Source organism: Scyliorhinus torazame, chromosome 12 (genome assembly GCF_047496885.1).
Source record: "Scyliorhinus torazame isolate Kashiwa2021f chromosome 12, sScyTor2.1, whole genome shotgun sequence".
Taxonomy (NCBI): domain Eukaryota; kingdom Metazoa; phylum Chordata; class Chondrichthyes; order Carcharhiniformes; family Scyliorhinidae; genus Scyliorhinus; species Scyliorhinus torazame.
This window is the reverse complement of record NC_092718.1, coordinates 187729183-187751522: the sequence shown is the minus strand read 5'-3', so window position 1 is coordinate 187751522 and position 22340 is coordinate 187729183. Positions and strand designations below refer to the sequence as shown.

Below are 22340 nucleotides of genomic sequence, written 5' to 3'. Positions count from 1 at the left end.
AAGGCTGATCCTCCACCAACTCTAAACAGGGTGACACTGAATAGAAAAGTAAAGATTCAGGGCTGCGTGGAAATCGGACGGGTCAGAGCTATTGGGCTTTGTTTTCAGGTGGGGGCTACCATGCTAGGAAACTTACTGGTAAATGGGAGAAATGCGAGAGGGGAGCAGTAGAGGAGGAAATGGACTCAGTAGAGACTGAGAGGGATGGGCCATCTGGCTGGGGAAGTTGGGGAGAAAGATAGGGGCCAGTGGAGGAGGGGGCGGGGGTACATTGTTCGATTCAAGTTGGGGGGTGTAGAATGTTGGTCACACAGGTTGCACAATGATATGGGTGGGAGGAGGAAGGTGGCAGCAGCCATATTGGACAAGCCAGGGCAAGCCTGGGCATGCAGGGTAATACCCATGAGGCAAACATGGCTGCCCCCATGAATCCTCCATAAAGATAGCCATCGGGAATGTGAGGGTGGCCCAGTCAAAAAGTCCCAATTCTTCACCGACCTGAAAATCTCGAAGGTCAACGTCATCTTTCTTCAGGAGACGCACCGAAGAGCAATAGACTAGATGAGGGCAAGGAAGAGCTAGGTGGGATAAGCATACCAAGCAAGCTTCAAAACAAGGGTGAGGGAGGTGGCAATAAAGAGGGTAACCTTCACGGCGACCAACATGGTGATGGACCCGGGGGATGGTACATAATGGTGAGTGGGGTTCTGAAGGACCCCCCGTGGTACTGGTAAAAGCGTACGCCCCAAACTGGGACGGCGCAGAGTTCATTAAGAAGACACTGGTAGAAACCCCAACCTCGTCTCCCACCAATTGATCATGGGGGAGGAGGGGCCGGGGGGGACTTTAACTTCATCCTGGACCCCTAGGTGGAGCAGTGCTTCCAGGGGTAGTGGCGGACAGAATACTCAGCAATTGTTACTTGGGACCACGCACCACACTACATGGATGGGAGGTTGGAGGCAAGGCGGGCCCATCATCCAAATGGAGGAGAAACAAAAGAGCAAATGCTGGAAAATCTCAGCAAGCCTGGCAGCATCTATAGGGAGAGAAAAGAGCTAACGTTTCGAGTCCGATGACTCTTTGTCAAAGCTGACAATGCTTTGAGCTTTGAGTCATTGGACTCGAAAAGTTAGCTCTTTTCTCTCCCTACAGATGCTGCCAGACTTGCTGAGATTTTCTAGTATTTTCTCTTTCGTTTCAGATTCCAGCATCCGCAGTAATTTGCTTTTATCATCCCAATGGAGGCTGGACACGCCCATCCTCGCCGACAAGGCTTTTTGTGCAAGGATGGCACTATCCCATAGACAAATACGTTAGCTATAACGAGAACGGGTAGGCCCTCCTTCCACATTCTAGGAGGCACTGAAGGCAGTGGCCGGGGGGGTGGGGGGGGGGGGTGTATACAGGGCACATGGAGATGGGGGAAGGGGAGAAAGAGGGCAGCTAGACAGTGGCTGATCGACTCCATACTGGAAGTGAATCCTCGGTACCGACTGTGGAGCTGCTAGCAGATTGGAAAAGACTACAAATGTGTTTGAGCTAATCTCAACCAGAAGACAGTGAACCAGCTCTGTCGGACATGGGGGACCTTCTACGAACATGGGGGACCTTCTATGAACATGGGGACAAGGCCCGATGCCTGCTGGACCACCAGTTGAGGAAGCCGGCGGCTGCATGAGAGATTGCACATATCAGGGACAAGGGGGAGTGGTGGGGTGGAAAAAGTGTGGTCATGACTCCAGAGATCGATGACACTTTTGTAGCCTTCTACCATGGATTTTACACAGGAGGTATCGCGGAGGTGAAGCACTTGCTGGGCAGGCTGGTCTTCCCACTTGTGGGGTAAGAAAAGGGACAGGCATTGGAAGCACCATTGGGTATAGAGCGCATGGAGTGCATCAACTCCGTACAATCCAGGAAGGTTCCAGGATCTGATGGATTTCTACAAACGTTTGTGGTAGTGCTGGCCCCACAACTGTTGGATATGACTCGCTGCCGAGGGAGGCCTTGCTGCCCATTCTGGAAGAGTCTTAGACCTCACTGAATCCGAAATAAAACTCGGCAGAATGTGGATCATACAGATCCATTATTCTTAAACACTGACAAAGGTTCTGGCGAGACGACTGGAGAGCCACTTGCCCGAAGGGTTTGTCAAAGGCAGGCAGCCAACAGCGAGCATCAGTCACCTGCTAAACATGGTCATGTCCTTACCCAGGGAGGAGACACCAGAGGTGATCATCTCCGTAGACGCAGAGAAGGCCTTCGACCAGGTGGAGTGGAAGTACCTCTTCGAGGTATTGGAAGAGTGTGGGTCAGTGTTCATCTTGTGGGTGAATCTGCTGTACAGCGCTCCCATGGCAAGCGCTCCGACGAATCCGACTAGCTCAAATTACTTCCATCTGTACAGAGGCACAAGGCAGAGATGCCCATTGTCCCCACCGCTGTTCGTTCTGGCAATTGAGCCACTGGCTATCGCACTCAGATCGGTGGAAGAGACACAACCATAGATCCCTCCAAGCCAGAATGGACACCACATACAAGACTTGGAGAAGGGAAGGAGGGTGTTGAGGTTCAAGGACATGTATGTGGATGGCAGAGTGGCAATATTGGGAGGAACGGAAGTTCCAACTTCCGAAAGGGAGGGAGCTCCGATATCTCCAGATACAGGACTTCCTCCACAAAGAGGCCCCATCATTCCCTCGGTTACCCAGATACACCTTGCTAGACAGACTAATAGCACAGGACGAGTTAGGGGAAGGAAATTGTACAGATATGTAGGGGAAGTAAGGGCTCCACTGGACAAAACAAGGAGGTGGAAAGAGGAACTAGGCCTCGAGCTAGGTCTCTGGAGCAAGATGTTGCACAGAGTAAACTCCGTGTCTTTGTGTGCGAGGCTGGACCTGATGCAACTGAAGACCAGGACATGCATGAGCGGGTTCTTCCCAGGGGTGGAAAGTAGTTGTGTGATGCCAGAGGGGTCCGGCTAATCACTCCCATATCTTCTGTCCCTGCCCAAAACTGTCCGGATTCTGATCCATGTTCTTCAAAGACATGTCTGAGGTCATGGGGGTCAAAGTGGGGCCATACCTCCTGGTGGCATTCTTTGGGGTGTCAAAACAGCCAGCACTCTTCAAGGTGAAGGGAGCAGAGGTCTTGGCCTTCCCGACGACACCTACTTGAGTGGAGATTGGCAGTGCCACCTAGTGCCTCAGACTGGCTGGCAGACCTCTCGCAAGATTTAACGGCCTCGTCGTGTCACCCAGAAGGATGCAACATTGGCCATTCAATCACGCCCTATATATTTGGTTGCAGTGAGTTGTATTGAAATCACAGAGCAGCCAACACAAAAAGCAGCAAAATGCTAAGCTTCTCCCGCCCACTAATATTCTCTTTCTGGCTGAATAAGCAGCCGAACCAATCAGAAGAGTCTCACAGTTGAAACTCCAGCTAGGTCAGTAGTACTTGGAGTTAGAGAGGAGATCATTCAGCCTGGCTTTCATTTCTGATCGTGTTGCGGCAGATGAGAATGGGATCAAGTTTGACTGTGATTTATTAAAATTCCACTCCTGATGTTGGCAGGAATTTCTTACACAACCTGTTATTCTTTAATTACTTCCTTGGCCACAGGTCTACAGGAAGGTACAAAATATTTCACTTCCAGAAATTGCGTGCGTCTTGAAATACATATTTACTGAACCAAAAGATTCCTCAAAACTGCAACACTTACCAGCAAGTCATTTTAAATATTTTATTTCATAAATATTTATAAATATAAAAGAACAATTTTACACAATGTCAAAATCATCCCAAACACATCCTTAAAAAATAATGTTATAAAGTATGTAAACATATAATTTGGTTAGCAATAATCTTATGATGGCTAATACAGGCCCAAAGTATTGAATGTTTCAAAGTATTTCAAAATATTAGCACAAAACTGTGGAAGCGCCAATAAAACTGTACAATTAAAATTAGTTTCAGACAAGGACCACAAAAAAAAAAGATTTTATGTTATACATGAACTGAAGGTCTGACCCCCCCCAATGGAATAAAGTTCAACTCTACTTTGCATACATGTCTCTCTTTCCATTTGTGCTTGATGTAAAACTGGGCTTTTTCTGCAAGCAGTCAGTTAGCGGATGACCCTGCAGCTGTTGGTTTTCATTTTTTCAAAGTTTGCGATACCTTAATGAAATTTTGGATTTTAGCATCTAATCAAAGAACAGAGACAGATACCCAAAGCCGGAATTGAACCCAGGTCCCTGTGCTGAGGCAGCAGTGCTAACCACTGTGCCACCCCAATATCATATTTATTAAACAAAAAAGAACCACAGGAGTACCAAGCACAACCAGAAATCAGTTCCTTGTACCAAGGCCCCATTAATTATTCCCTTCAATCAATGCTAAGTTACAAAAGTCAGATTTTCCTAAGAGTATAATAATAATCTTTATTAGTGTCACAAGTAGGCTTACATTAACGCTGCAATGAAGTAACTGTGAAAATCCTCTCGTCACCACATTCCGGCACCTGTTCTGGTACACAGTGAGAATTCAGAATGTCCAATTCACCCAACAGCACGTCTTTCGGGACTTGTGGGAGGAAACCCCACAGACACGGGGAGAATATGTAGACTCCATACAGTGACCCAAGCTGGGAATCTAACCCGGGTCTCTGGTGCTGTGAAGCAACAATGCTACCCACTGCTAGGGGCTTTTCACAGTAACTTCATTGCAGTGTTAACGTAAGCTTACTTGTGACAAAGATTATTATTATTACCACCACCGTGCTGCCCATATTTCCCATTAACTGTTACTTGGTCCCATAACCAGCATTGCCAAACTTTCTCCATCTCAGTTTCTTGCCAATTGAATGGTGAGAGAAGATTAGCAGCATAGCACCAATGTGTCGAGTGGTTGCCAGAATGATGATGCACCAAATTTTTGATGTATAATTAGCACATCCCTCAATGTGGCTGTACTCCCTTCACACCAGTTCCTTTTAATAATAATGTGAGCTTTCACTTGTCCAATTATGCTGAACAGCATGTGCCATTCCAACTGTAACACCCATTAATCAGCTTGAGGATTCCCAGTTGCATTACAATAAATTGTGGGGATATTATTCTTCCTACCAGTCAAACTAAAACATTTATAAAATTATCCAATTTAGTCACTTTATTTAAATATAGATTTGTGGAATATTGTTTGCCTGTAGCTTCTGGCATCCTTTGGGATGTGCTGATATGGAACATATTTTCAATGTTCTAATTTGCAAGGTCTTAAAGACAGTTTGGATGCTGTAAACATCTTTAGTTTTGAAATATGCTGCAGTTTTATTTTAGCACAGGGCTAAATCGCTGGCTTTTAAAGCAGACCAAGGCAGGCCAACAGCACGGTTCAATACCCGTACCAGCCTCCCCGAGCAGGCGCCGGAATGTGGCGACTAGGGGCTTTTCACAGTAACTTCAATTGAAGCCTACTTGTGACAATAAGCGATTTTCATTTCATTAATACCATTTTAAGCATGCATTGGACTTTTACCCAGGATGCATTTCCTGAAACTAATTAGGTACATATGTTTGGAGCTGCAATGTCCCATTGCTGCTTACTAACTTGCCCAGCTGGCAAATTCATCTGAAAATGTAGGTAAAACATGAGCGAAGTTCCACATTTGTCACCTTGGCAGATTAGTAGTTCTTGACATTATTCTTGAAAGGCAGGGAAGCCTTTGTAATTGCAACCCAAGTCTACATGATTTCCTTATATAAACATATAATTTTCTCAACACACATCATGCTATCATGTCTCAGAAATATTCCAAACACTTCCATTTCTTATGGAGATATACATACATTGTATCCACACATAGTATCCATAGCTTATATTCCTTATCAGTGATTTTCAGATGCATGTGGTAAATAGGTGGAGAGTGGACAGAAAAAGCCAGCAGTGTATGTGTAATTGTTAGTAAGCAAGTCACTCAGCGTCGGAAACTTGAAAATGTAGAGGTTGGAAATCAGGTAGCCTGGCTGCTTATCAAGGACCTGCGACTCTGATAATTCTATGATAACTCAATGTGGTGTCAGGTGCCCTTTTTGTTTGAACGAGTGGAAAGCAATACTTTAGTGCAGCAGGCCACATCGGTTCAGCACCTATAGCAGCAACTTCAAGCACTTTCAAATCACTGAACACAGAAATAATACCCACAAGCTATCCAAAAATAGAGTTTTCAAAGCTCTATATCGTTTTATCTAAAAGTAAGAGGGAAAACATTTTAAATATTATTCCAAATGGCCATTTCCTAATGTACAGTTCCTGAATAAACATAGAAAATAGAGCAAGAGTAGGTCATTCGGCCTTTCAAGCCTGCTCCACCATTGAATACGATCATGGCTAATCCTGGATTTCAACATCATACTCCCAAGCTCTCCCCATACCCCTGACACCTTCAGGGTCTAGAAAATGATTTCCTTCTTAAATACATTCAGTGACTTGGTCTCCACAGCCTATGTGGTAGAGAACTGCAAGGGTCACCACCCTCAGCGAATAAATTTCTCCTCATCTCAGTCCTAGATTAACCTCTTTGTTCACCTGAGGAAGGGGCAGCGCTCTGAAAGCTAGTGATATCGAAACAAACCTGTTGGACTTTAACCTGGTGTTGTAAGACTTCTTACTAAATAGCCTAGGCAGTATCTGGAGACTGGTGGCCCCTTGTTCTGGACCACCCCCTCCAGGCAGAGGAAATAACATTCCTGCCTCAAGTCTGTCCAACCCGGTCAGAATTTTATACGTTTCAATTGAGATACCCTCTCATTCTTCTAAACACCAGTGAATACAGGCCCAGCCGACCTAATCTCTACTTGTATGTCAACCCTGCCATCCCAGGCATCAGTCTGGTGAACCTTCGCTCTTTGGCAAGTTTATTTATTCTTAGATAAGGAGACCAAAACTGCATGCAATACTCCAGGTCTGATCTCACTAAGGCCTTGTACAGCTGCAGTAAGACATCCTTGCTCCTGTACTGGAATTCTCTTGCAATAAAGCCCAACATACAGTTTGCCTTCCGAACGGTTTGCTGTACCTGCATGCTTGCTTTCAGTGACTGGTGTACGAGGACACCCAGATCTCTTTGTACATTGACATTCCCCAATCGATCACTATTTAAATAATACTCTGCCATTCTGTTTCTCTATCCAAAATAGATAACTTTTCACTGATCAACATTATACTGCATCTGTCATGTATTTGCCCACTCTCTCCACTTGTCTAAATCACTGTGAAGCCTTGTAGGGACAAGAATTGGCAGTAAGGGTAGAAAATGGCCTTGGGTGCTGAAGAAAATCACTCCCAGCCCTGTGCACATATTTAGGAGATGAATAAGTGTTTCAGGCAAGAAATAAAAAAATGATATTTCCAAACAGAGTAACATTTCAGTCACAAATATCTTCTAGACTCCAGTGATGCTGAAATTAATAGGTGCTCAGTATTCATGGCAACAGGTAAACATTCTGATATTACATTACTTTGAAAACAGGTCTATTCACAGCACAATTAATATAGCATCTTTCAAATGATGCTGGATAATGTCTCTCTCAGCAAGATATCCACTCTAAGCACGACTTTAGACCACACATCAGTATAATCTAAAGAGTGAACACAGTTCAGGCTCAGAGATAAAATGACGGTGGTCGGTGAAAGTAGGCAAGTTCTACATGGCTTTGAAAGTCTATTTTGAGAAATGCAAATTTAATAACGAAATTAATACAGCAACTTTCAAATCATTAAATTGTATGGCAAGACGAAAGATAAAATAAAAGGAATTGTTATACATTAAAATGAATTTTAAAAAACAATCAACTCCAAATGAATTTGTGATGAGCATTCCATGTACAATGTACAAGTCATGCTTGGCATTGTGTTTTCAGGTGACAGCTAATGTTTCTTTCAAGATCTCAGGATTCACATTCGATATCCCTCTTCCAGTGACACTGGGGTACGCTTGTGTTTTTCTTTTACTCTACAGGCTGCACAAACTCAGAAGTGAACAAAGCTTCTGCATACTCCTCACATACATTTTGCAGTTCAGCTGCTACATCACTTAGACCTTCTTCCATTAGCTCTTCAGCCAAGCTAGGGAAAATAAAAGACAGGACATATCAGCAAAACTATCCAGTCAGTCAAGTGAACCTGTATAAATCGAAACCAACCACGCTACAACAATATGCATGTTCAGGTAACCTTGGACTGTGAAAATACATCTTCTCATCAAGCAATAATATTCTTGCATTTTTTCCAATTATTTCAATGCTTAAAGTTTACCAGAGAAAAATAAATAAAGCTCCATTTTAACAACCCATATCAAACCAGGACAATGGTTCATATAAAGTTAGATGCATTAAATAAATGTTACAATAGTCATTTAACAAAGCAAAAACTGAACTAGAGGTCTATTGGATAACAGTATCCTGGAGATCTATTGGTATACAGAACCTGTAAGGCTTTAACTTCATTGTGAGAACCACATTTTCATTAAGTATGTTTAACAAAGTACATCTTTTCATTGATCAACATATTACAAACATCTCACCAGTAGAACTGTAATTATTGCTTAACTGTTAATTCTCAGAAGCACTAAGGAATTGTACCATACCATAAATAAATAATAATTTGAACAATTTTGCATGGCACATTGCAATGCAATAATGTGATGTATTGCATCACACTAACTTCAAAATGAATGGGTATTTGAGCCTGTAAACATTTTCATATAAAGTGTAACAGTTATAACTCATCATTCTGCACCAAGCAGGATTTAAGAGGGTAATCAGGTGCCTTTGAGTTATCTGCCAATGCCACCCTGAAACCAGCAAGACAGCTACTCAAAATAAATTATTTTCATTCACTCCTCTCCCACCCTGGAAGGATCAACATTGAAATTTGCAACTGGTAAAATTGTAGTTCTGAACGTGTATCCTGGTATGCTTACACTAGTATAGAAAATTACCGGTTTGAAAAAAAACAAAACTGTTAAATGCAGTGCATTAAATCTCCGCCAAAATGCAACACCTGCACATGCTTATATTTCATTCTAGGTTTTTATTTGTTAAATTGAGATAATTCTAAGTCACAGCACCCACTAATGCGGACCATATTTCTAATGCAACATAAATACTAGAGTACAAACTGGAAAGCCATAATATTTTGTTCTCTTTAGCACTTGAAGGAAAATGTTTCTATTAGAAGATTATTGAGTATGTTTCTACACTTTCCTTCTCCACTTATCACTCTGAATTTGGCAACTCAGTATTGTAATAGAAGTTTATAGGTCCATATCATCCACACAAGTTCTCTGTACCTGTTCCAATTTTAAAAGTTCTACATCTTTTAGAACCCAATCAAGCTGTAACCTCATGAATCAATTAGTCAAAAGCTTTTCATTTCTTAGAAGATAATTTAGTAACCTTCACAGAATCTTTAAGCAGAGGGGTAAAAATATTTAACGACATGTCCAAGGAAATGAAAACTCAGTAAAATTACTCGTTGCTTTTAGAATGAAATGACTAGACACAACACTGGCAAACAATATTATGAACATTAATTGCAGACAAGCCAAATCAAATCTACATTGGGTACTAAATCTATTGTGCAATAATTGTCTAAACTGGAGTTGCATCTATTCAGTAAGTTGTAAGAAAGGTGTTCAAGTGCAATCTTCATTTTTAAAGATTCTATTTTTAAAGATGCGAATGTCAAAGTACAGTGAGCAAGTACAATTAATACCGAAAATAAAAGCAAAATACCGTGAGTGGTGGATATCTGAAATAAAAACAGAAAATGCTGGAAAAACTCAGCACGTTTGGCATCCGTGGAGAGAGAGAGAGAGAGAGAGAGAGCTGGCAACACCCAACAACTTGGATTTGTCTGGCATTATCTCAAAACAATACAATTTGTACATTCAGCCTTTTGTCAATAAAACTACATTTTTGCCCAAAGATGTGGCAAAACGGTCAGTATCAAATTTATCTCATCTATACATTAAAATAAACTTTGCTGATGCTGGAAATGTTAACAAAACATTCCACTATTCAACAGATCATCCTTTTCTCTCCTTTCCTAAAAAAAAGGTACAAATTCCTGAAGTAGAACATGATTGTTGTTCCACATCCTGATCTTTACATTTGTCCAGTTACTGTAGCTAGTATAATACTGTTCAGTCATCTCAACACATGAGAGATAGCTATTCACAATTATTTCTTCCAATCTAATGTATAGTCTTCGCTGAAAAGCACAAGGAGGAAAAAAATGCAGACCCTGGAAACCTGAAGCACAATCACTAAAAATGCATACCAGGTCAGATCAGCAAGGTCTGTGAAGGAAAACAGACCCATTTTGGGCACATTCTTGGAAGAAAGGCTTGCACCCAGAATGTAAATGTACCTGTCCTGTCCACAGATCCCGACTGATCCACTGTGTGTTTTCAGTTCTGACCCTGGGATTCAATGCTTACAGCATAGTTCTCACTGCAGTCGGAATACCAACCACAGGATGGATGATGTTTATGTCGCCGGACTCCTCCATTCTGTTTGCAAATCTGATCTTGGTTGACTTGTTGGTTGCCACTTCAATTCCCTTTCTCTTTCCACTCTGATTATTTTTAAGTTAAGCACCAAATGTTAGATAAACTAAATGAGAGGAACAGTTTGGTTTAATGTAATGAAAAGAAGTGGAGAAATCTAGCACAAACTCCAAATCTTTATTGGGATATTTAAAAACTGGTAGATATACAAGATATATAACGTAATATGAACTAAACAAACCAATAAGAACAGTATACGGTGAGTATTACTTGCCCAATGATATGCTTTATTAATTACCTTTCAGTAATTAACCATGGGTTAAAGCTCCCTACAACCTCATGCGAGATCATTTTTAGGTGTTGCTCAAATCTGTCATGGTAGTCAAATATCCTTTGAAACATTCTTTGTGGTATTGGAAGTGCAATACCACTCTGCTTTTTCCTGGATGACTTCTGGGCCAAAGGTTCCAACACTGAAGCAGGCTCTGGTTTTCCACTCCATTCCAAGTCCTCAGCAGAGCTAAATTAAAACAAAAAAAGTTAAGACAGTGACACATTTATTTTCATTAAAGCAACCTAAACATGATCTTAACCATAATGTATAATTGACAAGAAAGTCATATATTCAAAAGATAAAGATTTCACATTGCAATAGATTTATCATGATTTGCAATTCAACTCGGTTTCACATAGTGCTCTCATGGCTGGACTCCTGTTTTGCCCTCCGTGAACTCACTGCCACCCATATAGTACCTTGCAGCAAGTTCTGTTCATCCATCACCCTGTGCGCACTGATCTTTAATCGGCTCCCAATTTGACAATGTCCTGAATTTTAAATTCTCATCCTGATTTTCAAATCTCTCACGACCTCACCCTTCACTACCTCTGGAACCTCCTGCAGGCTTACTACCCTCGGAGATCTTTGTGTTCCTCCACTTCCCGCCTCTGCCACATTTTAATAACACCCCGCTGGCAACCATGCCTTAAGTTGCCTGGGTTCTCTGCTCAGGAATACCCTCAGTGAGCCTCCATCGGTCTTAACATTCTATCCTCCATTAAGACGGTCCTTAAAAGCTATCTCTTTGGCAAGCTTTCGGCCACTGTTGCTAAGTGCACCCTATGGGGCAAGTGTAAAACTTTGTTTGATATCACACCTCAAGTTATTTGTGACATTTTAGTATAATACAACACTATACAAGTTGTTTTTGGAAGTACTTTGGCACAGCAAGTGAAAATTATATAACTTTCTTGATTTAAATAGTCCTGAGGAATTGAATATTTGTACTGGCATAGCCTCATCAATTTAATACAGTCCCACAAAGGGTTTCCAGAAGGGTCATTACATCTTTAAAGACATAGCTGGTGCAATGGATGATAAAACTGACTCCATCAGAGTCGATCATCCCATTTCATCTAACCTCTTAGATTCTCTGTTAGGAGCTATGGGAAGCAGAAGAAACTGGATGCTAGGTTCCAACTGTAGTTCAGCCAGAATGGCACCAAAGATATAATCAAAGTCAAAGCCAACTTATGAAAAAACTCTACTGGTAGCTCAGTTATCACCCTTGCCTGAAAAATGGATCGAGCAATATTAATATCAAACACCTCAGTAACTGAAACATGGGAAAAAGGGTAATGTTTTAACTGCAGAAATTAGAGATAAAGGGGATTGAGGACATAAACTTATAATGAACTGTTTGTCGTGTTGTCTGAACAATGGCTATAAAAAGCCTGTTTTAATTGACATTCAATCCAAATTTATCCAATGTAGTTCAAAAAAAGACAATTTCACTATGAGTTACACTCGTCAAGGACTTTGCCTGCAGTTATCTGCCACTTTTGAACTCATGCAAATTTAATTTGAAATCATGCCAGGCCAACTCACAATTGTGATCCTAAAGTGCGCAGTACAAACCCAATCTTTGACCTTTCAAAGGTTTGCACCATACATCAAGAAGATACCTCTTGAAAAACCAAGATTACTAATCCTATAATAGAATATGTGGCTCCACTTAAAGCTGCACATGTCCTTCCTCCAGAAATCCTACTTCAATCTTAATCTTGGAAGCTCAAATGAAGTGTGATGGATGCCAGGCTGATAATGTTACAGCTGAACAAACTGTGGGGCTGATCCTGCACAAGATGATCGGGAGAGCAGAATAACTAACTGTGATTTTTTTCTATTTATTTATTTATTAATTTTTAAAAAAAAGACCACCCCATTTTTTATTTATTTTTAAAAACAGAATAGGGTCCAGCCTAGAGTAAATGTCAGGAGCCCTTTGGATTGGGTAAAAAAAAAAAATTACAACATAATGGCAGATCAAATCCCTGAAAAGAGCAACAAAAGGTGACCGATCTGCTCATTGCGACGGGTAAATTTAACCAGGAAACAAAGTGCTGCATATTTTTCTGGTTTCTAAATTATTAGTTCAAACATGTACAGGTTTCAATTTTTGTTTTTAAATGGCTATATTATGCTGTTTCTTTTGGAGACAAAGATACCATGTAATGCTGCACCAAGGATATCTGGAAGTGTCAGCACAATACAAAAAATAGAAACAGCAAATACCAAGGTAATTCACCAGAGGAGAGCGTGTGCAAAGGGGGTGGAGAAGAAAATGAGCGAGGAGAGAGCGCAAGCGAAGGAGAGCGAAGCCGAGCGAGGGAAATCAAGCAAGAGAGGGGGAAAGCGAACGAGGACCAAAATTAAGCAATAAAATATTCGCAACTTACTCAACTTCTAACGGCCTCTGAATTATCATATTCATAGTTGGGTCACTTTGTTCGACAGTTCTGGTGATTCTGATTGGCTGTGGGGTACGTGGTTTTGTATCAATTAAGACAAACTCTCTTTCTGTGAGAACAGAAACATCAGTAGAACAGTAATCAGATGCAGGATTTCTTTCCAAAACATCAAATTAGCTCAACAGGTTTTCTTTCTGCACTTCAGAAATGTGGGCCACATATGCAGAGATTCTCGAACGGTTTAATCTGGTTGATGATTGTAGTATCATAAAGGCAGAAATATCTATCCATAACCATGGTCATTTAAAAATGAATTCTAGGACGACATTATTGACAGTCTGTTTGAATAAATCATTCTGGCTGCTCAAAGATTTATTATACAAGGCATCTTGTAATTTCTCCATTTAAATTACATCGTTACCATGGATTAAACATTTTCACTATGATTTATAATTACGTATTGTCAGGAAACAAAAGTTGTTTTAAGTAATCTTTTTTGCATTTGTGGGTTATTAGAAATAAGATATAGCTTCAAGAAAGCTTAATTTTGTGTTTCTGAGTAAGAAAGGGCTGAAACTTTAGTTAGCTTCATGTTAAACAAAGGTGCCTGCGCATCAGAGTTTTGGTAACTTCAAACTAGGCCTGCATTGCAATTAAAACATTTACAACATGAAAACAGGGTTTAAAGAAAGACTAAGTTGTTGCTCAGCAACAAGGGACTCACACTGAAAAGCATAAGCACTTGTGGTTCAGTTTGAACCAAGTATCGGAGAAGAAAGTAGCTCTCATAGAAACTGTCAGCAGAGAGGCAGGACAATGGAATAAGGGGCTGAAAGCAAGTCAAGAAACCAACGGGTGAAAAGAGGAATCCCATGAAAACTGAAGTTTTTTCAAATTCATTTATGGGATATGGACGTCGTTGGTTAGGCCAACATTTATTGCCCATCGCTAGTTGCCCGTCAGAAGGCGATAGTGAGCTGACTTCTTGAACTGCTGCAGCCCTTGAGGTGTAGGTATACCCACTGTCCAATAGGAAGGGGGTTCCCGGATGTTGCCCCAGCGACAGTGAAGGAGAGGCAATATAGTTCCAAGTCAGAGTGGTGAGTGACTTGGAGTGGAACCTCCAGGTGGTGGGGTTCCCAGGTATCTGCTGTTCTTGTCCTTCTAGATGGTAGTGGTTGTGGGTTTGGAAGGTGTTGTCTAAGGAACCTTGGTGAGTTACTGTAGTGCATCTTGTAGATGGTACACATGGCTGCCACTGTTAGTCAGTGGTGAGGGTTTGAATGTTTGTGGAAGGGGGGAAAAACAATCAAGTGGACTGCTTTGTCCTGGATGGTGTTGCACTTAGTGTTGGAGCTGCACCCATCCAAGCAAGTGGAGAGTATTCCATTACACTCCTGACTTGTGCCTTGTAGATGGTGGGCAGGCTTTGGTGGGGGTGGGGTCAGGAGGTGATTTACTCACCTTAGGATTCCTAGCCTTTGACCTGCCCTGGTAACAGTGTTAATGTGGCTAGTCCAGTTCTGTTTCTGATCAATGGTGCGAATGTAACCTGCCACAATCCTGGATATTATCCAGGTCTTGCCGCATTTGGACATGGACTGCCTCATTATCTGAGTCGTTGTGAATGGTGCTAAACATGTGCAGTCATCTGCAAACATCCACATTTCTGACTATCTGGTGGAAGGGAGGTCATTGATGAAGCAGCTGAAGATGGTTGGACCTAGGATACTACTGAGGAACTACTGCAGTGATGCCCTGAGTTGAGATGATTGACCTCCAATCACCATAACCATCTTCCTTTGTGCCAGGTATGACTCAAGCCAGCAGGGAATGCTCCCCCCCAAAAAAAAATCATTCCCACTGACTCTAGTTTAGCTAGGGTTCCTTGATGCCATATTCGGTCAAATGCTGCCTTGATGTCATGGGCAGTCACTCTCACCTCACCTCTGGCATTCAGCTCTTTGTCCATGTATGAACCACGGCTGTAATGAGGTCAGGAGCTGAGTGACCCTGAGTGACCTCAGCATCCATGAGCAGGTGATTGCTGAGTAAGTGCCACTTGATAGCACTGTTGATGACTCCTTCCATCATTTTCCTGATGATGGCGAATAGACCGATAGGGCGGTATTTGGCTGGGTTGGATTTGTCCTGTTTCTGGTGAACAGGACACATGTGGGCAATTTTCCACAATGCCAGGTAGATGCCAGTGCTGTACTGGAACAGTTTGGGCTAGGGGTGCGGAAAGTTCTGGAGCATAAGTCTTCAGTATTATTGCCGAGATATTGTCAGGGCCTATAGCCTTTGCAGTATCCAATGCCTTCCACCGTTTCTTGAAATCACATGGGAGTGAATTGTATTGACGGAAGGCTGACTGACATCGGTGATGCTGGGGACCTCGGGAGGAGACCGAGATGGATCATCCACTCGGCATTTCTGGCTGAATATTGTTGCGAATGCCTCAGCCTTGTCTTTTGCACATACATGCTGGGCTCCTCCATCATTGAGGATGGGGATATTTGTGGAGCCTCCTCCTCCAGTGAGTTGTTTAATTGTCCACCACCATTCACGGCTGGATGTGGTAGGACTACAGAGCGTAGATCTGTTGCGTTCATTGTGGAATCGCTTTGCTCTATTACTTGCCTCTTATGCTGTTCGGCACATAAGTAGTCCTGTGTTGTAGCTTCACCAGGTCGACACCCCTTTTTTCAGTATGCCTGATGTTGCTCCTGGCATGCCCTCCTGCACTCTTCATTGAACCAGGGTTGATCCCCTGGCTTGATGGTAATGGTAGAACGGGGGATATGCCAGTTAAAGGGACAAAGAGAATTGGAATCAAAACAAGATGCTGTTAACTGAAGTTAATGAAACGGGCAGAGATGGGCTCCCAGTTAGAGAGAGAACTGAAAGTGCTGACCTGGAGAAATTGGCTAGTGAGAAGCCAGACATCTTAAGTAATCCTAAATTTGGTGACACCTTAATATAGCCTGTGAAGCAGAGTGTTCTGTTGGCATAGCTGGGTAGGTGAGAGATTGTATGGGAGCTTGAATGCAGGTGGTAATTCAAGGCAGAGGAATACTGAAAGGAGAGGCTAAAATCCTGGAAGTTGATCCTTGGGTGTGCATACAAGAGATGGTGTTGTTTGGGAGAAGATTCTAAGGCATGGTTTTCAAGAGCAGAATTTAGAAACACTCGTGTGGAAGCTAGATTCCAGTGTAGCCAGTTGGCTTAGTGTGATCAGCATCTGGGGGTGATTTGATGAGAAATCCATGGAAGTTCAAGCGGGTGGTATCTGTCACTTGGTTTCAGAGTGTGGTGTGTCTGGCCACAGTTGGTTGGTTGGTTTACGTGGACTGTGTATTTATTGAGAACATTGGGGTACAAGATATATTTTGTAACTGGTGTTATCCTTAAAATCTGTGAAGATATAGGGGGGGGGGTGAAGGAGTATTGTAATTTAGTCAATCTTCTCATGTTTAATAAATATTGTATTATTTTGTTAAAAGTTAATTGGCAGTCCTAGGACTCTGTCAATCCACACCTCTTGGTCTATTGAGTTCTGCACTCTTATTCGAAAAATAGGTGAAAGACACTAAAAAAAAAAAAAAAGACTACAAATATGATTCCAAAACCAAGCGGTTATACATACCAGGAAAGGCTGGTGCTTTTTCTATAGAAAAGAGAAGGCTGAAGAGTGACCAAATAAAAAAGTTGTTTAAAACTCTGAAGGGGTTTGGTAAGGTTAACTTTAAGATGTTTCCACTTGTGAAATCAAAACTATGGGTCACTGTTGTAAATTTGGCAGTCAGCATGAACTCACCAAGATCACAGGATAACAACCAGGTCATCCATTTATTAGGGCTTGATTGAGGGATAAATATTAGCCAGGAGTTAAAGAAAACCCTTTCTCCTTCAAAATAATACTGTAGGCTCTTTATATTAACCCTAGAGGGTTCCAGTTTAAAATCCCACCCGAAAGACAGCACCTCTGAATGGTGTAGGCTGAAAAGCCTCCAAATAGGCCTTTTGCGCAAAAATGTCACTATAGTGTCACAAATAAGTCTTCTATTCCTTAGCACCAGTCTTGGAGAAGATGGGAGCCTTTTGGCATGCAAAGGGTACATCGGAATAGGAAGAACACCACAGCAAGTCCTCACTTAAGGTTGCACGTACACCTCCAAGCGCCCTCCACATATACGCTTCTGGTGCCAAATCACAGAGCACAGTTGCTTTCCATGCTGGCAAGAGGAAATCGACGGGCAGAAACGGTGTACCCATTTCAGGGAAAATAAGTTTGAAAAACACTGTTCTAAAGTACAGTGCACAGAGGCGAGTACTGCCACGTTTACAAACTTTGAATTATGTATTGTAGGATTCATCGCATCTTCTTTGCATTTGTACTCTTATACGATCCAGAATTCTCCAATCCTCCCTAGATAAAGGAGTGTTGTCAAAGAGCTGAAGATCTGCAAACATTAGACTCTATTCAAAAAAAGGGTGCAAGGCTAAGGCAGATACAGGCCAGTTAATTTAAGCTCAGTGGAAAAGCTTCTAGAAATGTAATTTGAAAAATATTAGTCCAAGTGACTGTTAAGTAGAGAAAGCCAGGATGCATTTGTTAAAGGCAAATAGTATTTAATTAACTTGATAAGAGTCTTAAGTAGCAGAGTGGGTCGATGAGGGTAATGTGAATGTCATGGTGTATATATTTTTCAACAAAGGCATTCGAATAGCTAAGCTAGAAGAAAGAAGTGCGAGGATGCTAGAACTCCAGAGAGCAAAAGGCATTAAAAATATTAGCCATCTTAATTTTCAGTTCATATTGGTTTTTCTCCCTTATAACCATTTCTCCATTTTTTCTCCTCTGCCTCCTCATTGTTTTCCAACCACACTACTTTCAAATTCTCCCCAACACTAATTGTTACTTGGAGGATATTGGCCGCAGCCAGTGCTTTATTTTATTTTTTTTAAATATTTTTTTATTCTACATTTTCACATTTTCCTTCAAAGATTTACACCCCACCCACAAACAGTAACAAATACAAAATCAATCCCCTTAACAATACCAATGATCCCATCCTCCCACCACTCCAAAAAACAGCCCACCTGTGAATATATGCATCCAATAAACCAAACCCTCCCACGGTGGAAACGAAAAAACAAATGAGAAAAAGAAAAAGGAGTCCGGGACCGCCCATGCTCACCATTGACCTATAGAGTCCACTCCCCCTCCCCACTACACTCAACGCCATCCAGCCTCTGAAAGAGTACCGTACATGATACCCAAGAGTTGTACCCCCCCTCCAGTCTCCAACTCCTCACGTCCACTGCCTCTTGTAAAACTCCTCCCCCCAACCTCGGTTCCTTCCCCCCAACTTTCCACCCCGGCTAAACCACTCGGACCCTGTTCTGCCAGGCTCCGATGGCCGCAGCCCCTCCTCCCCCCGTTCACTGGCCGGCTTAAACCGGCCAGCGTGGAGGCCCCCGCCCGGGTCCCCTTCCCCCTTTCCCGGCCCTAGGAAAGCCCAGAGATCCCCTTTTAGCACACATACCCCGCATATCCAGCTACACCCCAAAGAGCCCTCATTTCGAGTGAAAGTCCCATCCCTTCCCTTGTCCAAATATATACAACATTGGCTCCTTTAGCCCATACACCCGCACGCAGTGAAACAAAAAAGAAGAAAATGCAGTCATGAGGTTACATCAGCACATGGCCATTTCTCAATTTGTCAGTTCTGCCACAGTCCTTCTGCCTTCGCAAACTCCTCCGCTGCTTCCGCCGTTCCAAAATAAAAGTCCCTGAGCTTGTAAGTCACCCTCAGCTTCGCTGGATATACAATGCCGCACTGCACCTTGCTAATGTACAGTGCCCTCTTCACCCGGTTGAAGGCAGCCCGCCTCCTCGCCAGCTCCACCATAAAGTCCTGGTATACACGTATACCAGCTCCAGCCCACTGCACCACCCGCTTCTGCTTGGCCCAGCTCAGGACCTTCTCCTTCACACTGTACCTATGGAAGCACAGAGTCACTGCCCTTGGCTCACTCGCCTTTGGTACAGGCCTCCACGACCGATGAGCCCGATCCAGTTCATATCGGGAGGGATCCTCCCCCTTCCCCAATAGTTTTGCCAGCATCGTGGCAAAATACTCAGTCGGCTTCGGTCCTTCAACTCCTTCGGGCAGCCCCACGATCCTCAAATTCTGTCGCCTGGATCGGTTTTCCAGATCTTCCATTTTTCCTCGCAGATCCTTGTTAGTGTCCATCACCTTCCGCATCTCCTTCCCCATCGAGGCAAGTTGATCACCGTGCTGCAATAACGTCTCCTCTACTTCCTTCAGCGCCTCCCCTTGCTCTCGCACCTCCGCCACTGCGCTCGCCACCGCCGTCATCACCGGGGAAACCACCTCCTCCACCAGCGCACTCAAAACCTCCCTCATCTCCTTCCTCACAGTCTCCATGCATTTTGCAATCTGCGGCAACTGCTTTTCGAATTCCGCAGTCATCACCTTAGTTATTTCTTCAGCCGTAAGCACTGCGGCCTTCCCTGGTGCTCCAGCCTCCATTTTCTTTGTTGACCCCGCGGTGACCTTTCCACTCCCCAACGGACTTTCAGCCGCTTTTTCCCCGGACGTTTTTTGACATCCTTCTTCTCTGTGCGCTGTCTCCCGACTTTTCCTGCCGTCGCTGGCCCTAGGACCGGGCGTTACTCCCCGTCAATGCCTTTCCCGAACGGGAGCCCTCCAACGCGCGGCTGCCTCCCGCCCGCCGTCACCGGAAGTCCGCCAGTGCTTTATTTTAATTGATGGGAGTGTGCATCATTAGAAGGGCCAGCATTTGTTGTCCATCCTTAATGGCAACTTCTTGAAATGCGATGGTGTAGGTTAACCTACAGTACTGTTAAGAAAGAAGTTCCAGGGTTTTAGCCCATGGACAGTGAAGAAACAGCAATATAGTTCCGGGATGATGTGTGGCTTGGAATGAAGCTTGCAGACTGTAGTGTTCTCCTGCATTTGTCCATTGTGGTGGGAGAGATCACAGGTCTGGAAGATGCTGCTGAAGTAGTCTTGATGCGTTGCTGTAGTGAATCGTGAAGTTGCTAAGCACAGCAGGCACAGCGTGCGGCAGTGGAGCGTATCAATGTTCAGGTAATGAATGGGATGCTGCCAATCAGGCTGGCTGCTTTGTCTTGGATGGTGTTGAGCTTTGAATGTGTTGGAGCTATACTCAGCTAGGCAAATGGAGAGTATTTCATCACACCCCTGAATTGTGCCTCGTAGATGGTGGACAAGCTTTTGGAAGTCAGGAGAAGAGTAGAGCTATTTGCTACATAATATCCAATCTCTAGCCTACTCTTATTGCCACAGTATTTATACGATTGGTCCAGTTTCGTTTCTGGTCATGGCATTATATCAGGTAATGATGATTATCCTTTTGCTTTTAATCTAAAAACATGCATCAATCCAGAGCTACAACCCAGATCATAAATGCGCTATATGAGAGAGGAGCAAACATGTGGTTACCTGTTGTAGGTAAGGAATACTCTTATTCCAGACACAAAATGTTCACTCTTTCTGGGGAAATTTCTTACAAACCACTGCTTCACAGGCATTGGCCTAAAGCTGGTTTGTGACCACCACCACCACCCCCCCCCCCCCCCCCCCGGCTCATTGTAGAAAATGCCAGAGAGATAGATAAGTGAGGTTGAAGATTCTGCAAGGGGCTGCTCCTCCAATGAATCAGTTGCAAATGTGGGAGAGAAACAGGCTATGATTGAGGAGCAGCAAACAGCAGCGGTGTGACTAGAGATGTGGGGGGAAAAGAGAGAGCGAGAACAGGGGGAGAAGGACAGCGAGTGCATCTGTCTGACCTCGTCTCAGACTGCTTACTCACGCTCATCCCCACACCAACAGACATTCACCCCAAGACTGGGAGTGAGCCAGATAGGCACTGACCTTCCCACACTCAGATGGTCATCATAATTAATTTTTTTAACTGTCAATTTGTTGCCTGGACTTTATTTTTACTGAGCAATTTGTTTATTTTCTTCATACTCAAATTCAATTAATGTATCTTTGTACAAAGTACTGGTGACACCACATTTAGAATACGGTGTATAGTTTTGGTCCCCTTATTTAAGGAAAAATATATTTTCATTGGAGGCATTACAGAGGAGAGTTACTAGGATGATCTCGGGCAATGAGGGATTGCCATATGAGGAAAGATTAAACATATTGGATCTGTATTCAGAAGAATGAGAGGTGATATGATTGAAACTGGCCAGGATTCTCCCGCAATTGGCGGGACGGCCCGACGCCAAGAGCGGCGCAAACTACTCCAGCTTCAGGCCGCCCGGAAGTTGCATAACCCTCCCCACTTCCGGGAGCTAGGCAGGTGGCGGTGGGGTTGGCGCAGCGCCAACGGGCGGCGAAGGGCCGGCGCATGCGCAGAACTGCCACCGCGTTTCCTGCACAGGCACAGGGGGTTTCTTCTCCGCGCCGACCATGGCAAAGCCCTACAGAGGCCGGCGCGGAGGCAAAGAGTGCCCCCACGGCACATGCCCGCCCGCAGATCGGTGGGCCCTGATTGCGGGCCAGGCCATCGTGGGGGCCCCCCCAGGGGCCGGATCCCCCCACCCCGAGGACACCGCTAGCCGCCCTCCAAGCCAGGTCCCACCGGGATGGACCATGTCCATTTCACGCCGGCAGGACTGCCCGAAAACGGGCGGCCGCTCGGCCCATCAGGGCCCGGGGAATTGCTGGGGGGGGGGGGGCGCGCGCGCTGCCAAAGGCCCCCGACAGGCACTGCGTGATCGCCGCCCCCGCCCAAAAACCAGCGCATTCGTCAGCCGGATTCACGCCGCCCCCCCCAGCGATTCGCCGACCCGGCACGAACACGGCGGGATTCACGCCGCCCCCCGGCGATTCTCCGACCCGGCACGGTTCAGAGAATCCCGGCCAAGATTCTTAGAGGGTTAGACATGGCAAATGTTGGGAGGATGTTTCCACTCACGGGT

The 22340-nt window shown here is 43.9% G+C and overlaps 1 protein-coding gene across 6 annotated transcripts in view; it reads right to left on the bottom strand.

The window, feature by feature from the left end:
- Positions 1-3737: 3737 nt before the first annotated feature.
- Positions 3738-22340, bottom strand: part of kiaa0753 (KIAA0753 ortholog) — a 99433-nt gene continuing 80830 nt past the window's right edge. For all 6 annotated transcript variants that reach the window (XM_072469527.1, XM_072469528.1, XM_072469526.1 and 3 more), the window contains 3 exons: positions 13316-13436; positions 10878-11099; positions 3738-8133 (listed from right to left, as the gene is read on the bottom strand). In XM_072469527.1, coding sequence (XP_072325628.1) covers positions 8016-8133; positions 10878-11099; positions 13316-13436 — 461 coding nt within the window. In that variant the 3' untranslated portion in view covers positions 3738-8015. The remainder of the gene's footprint in view (positions 8134-10877; positions 11100-13315; positions 13437-22340) is intronic.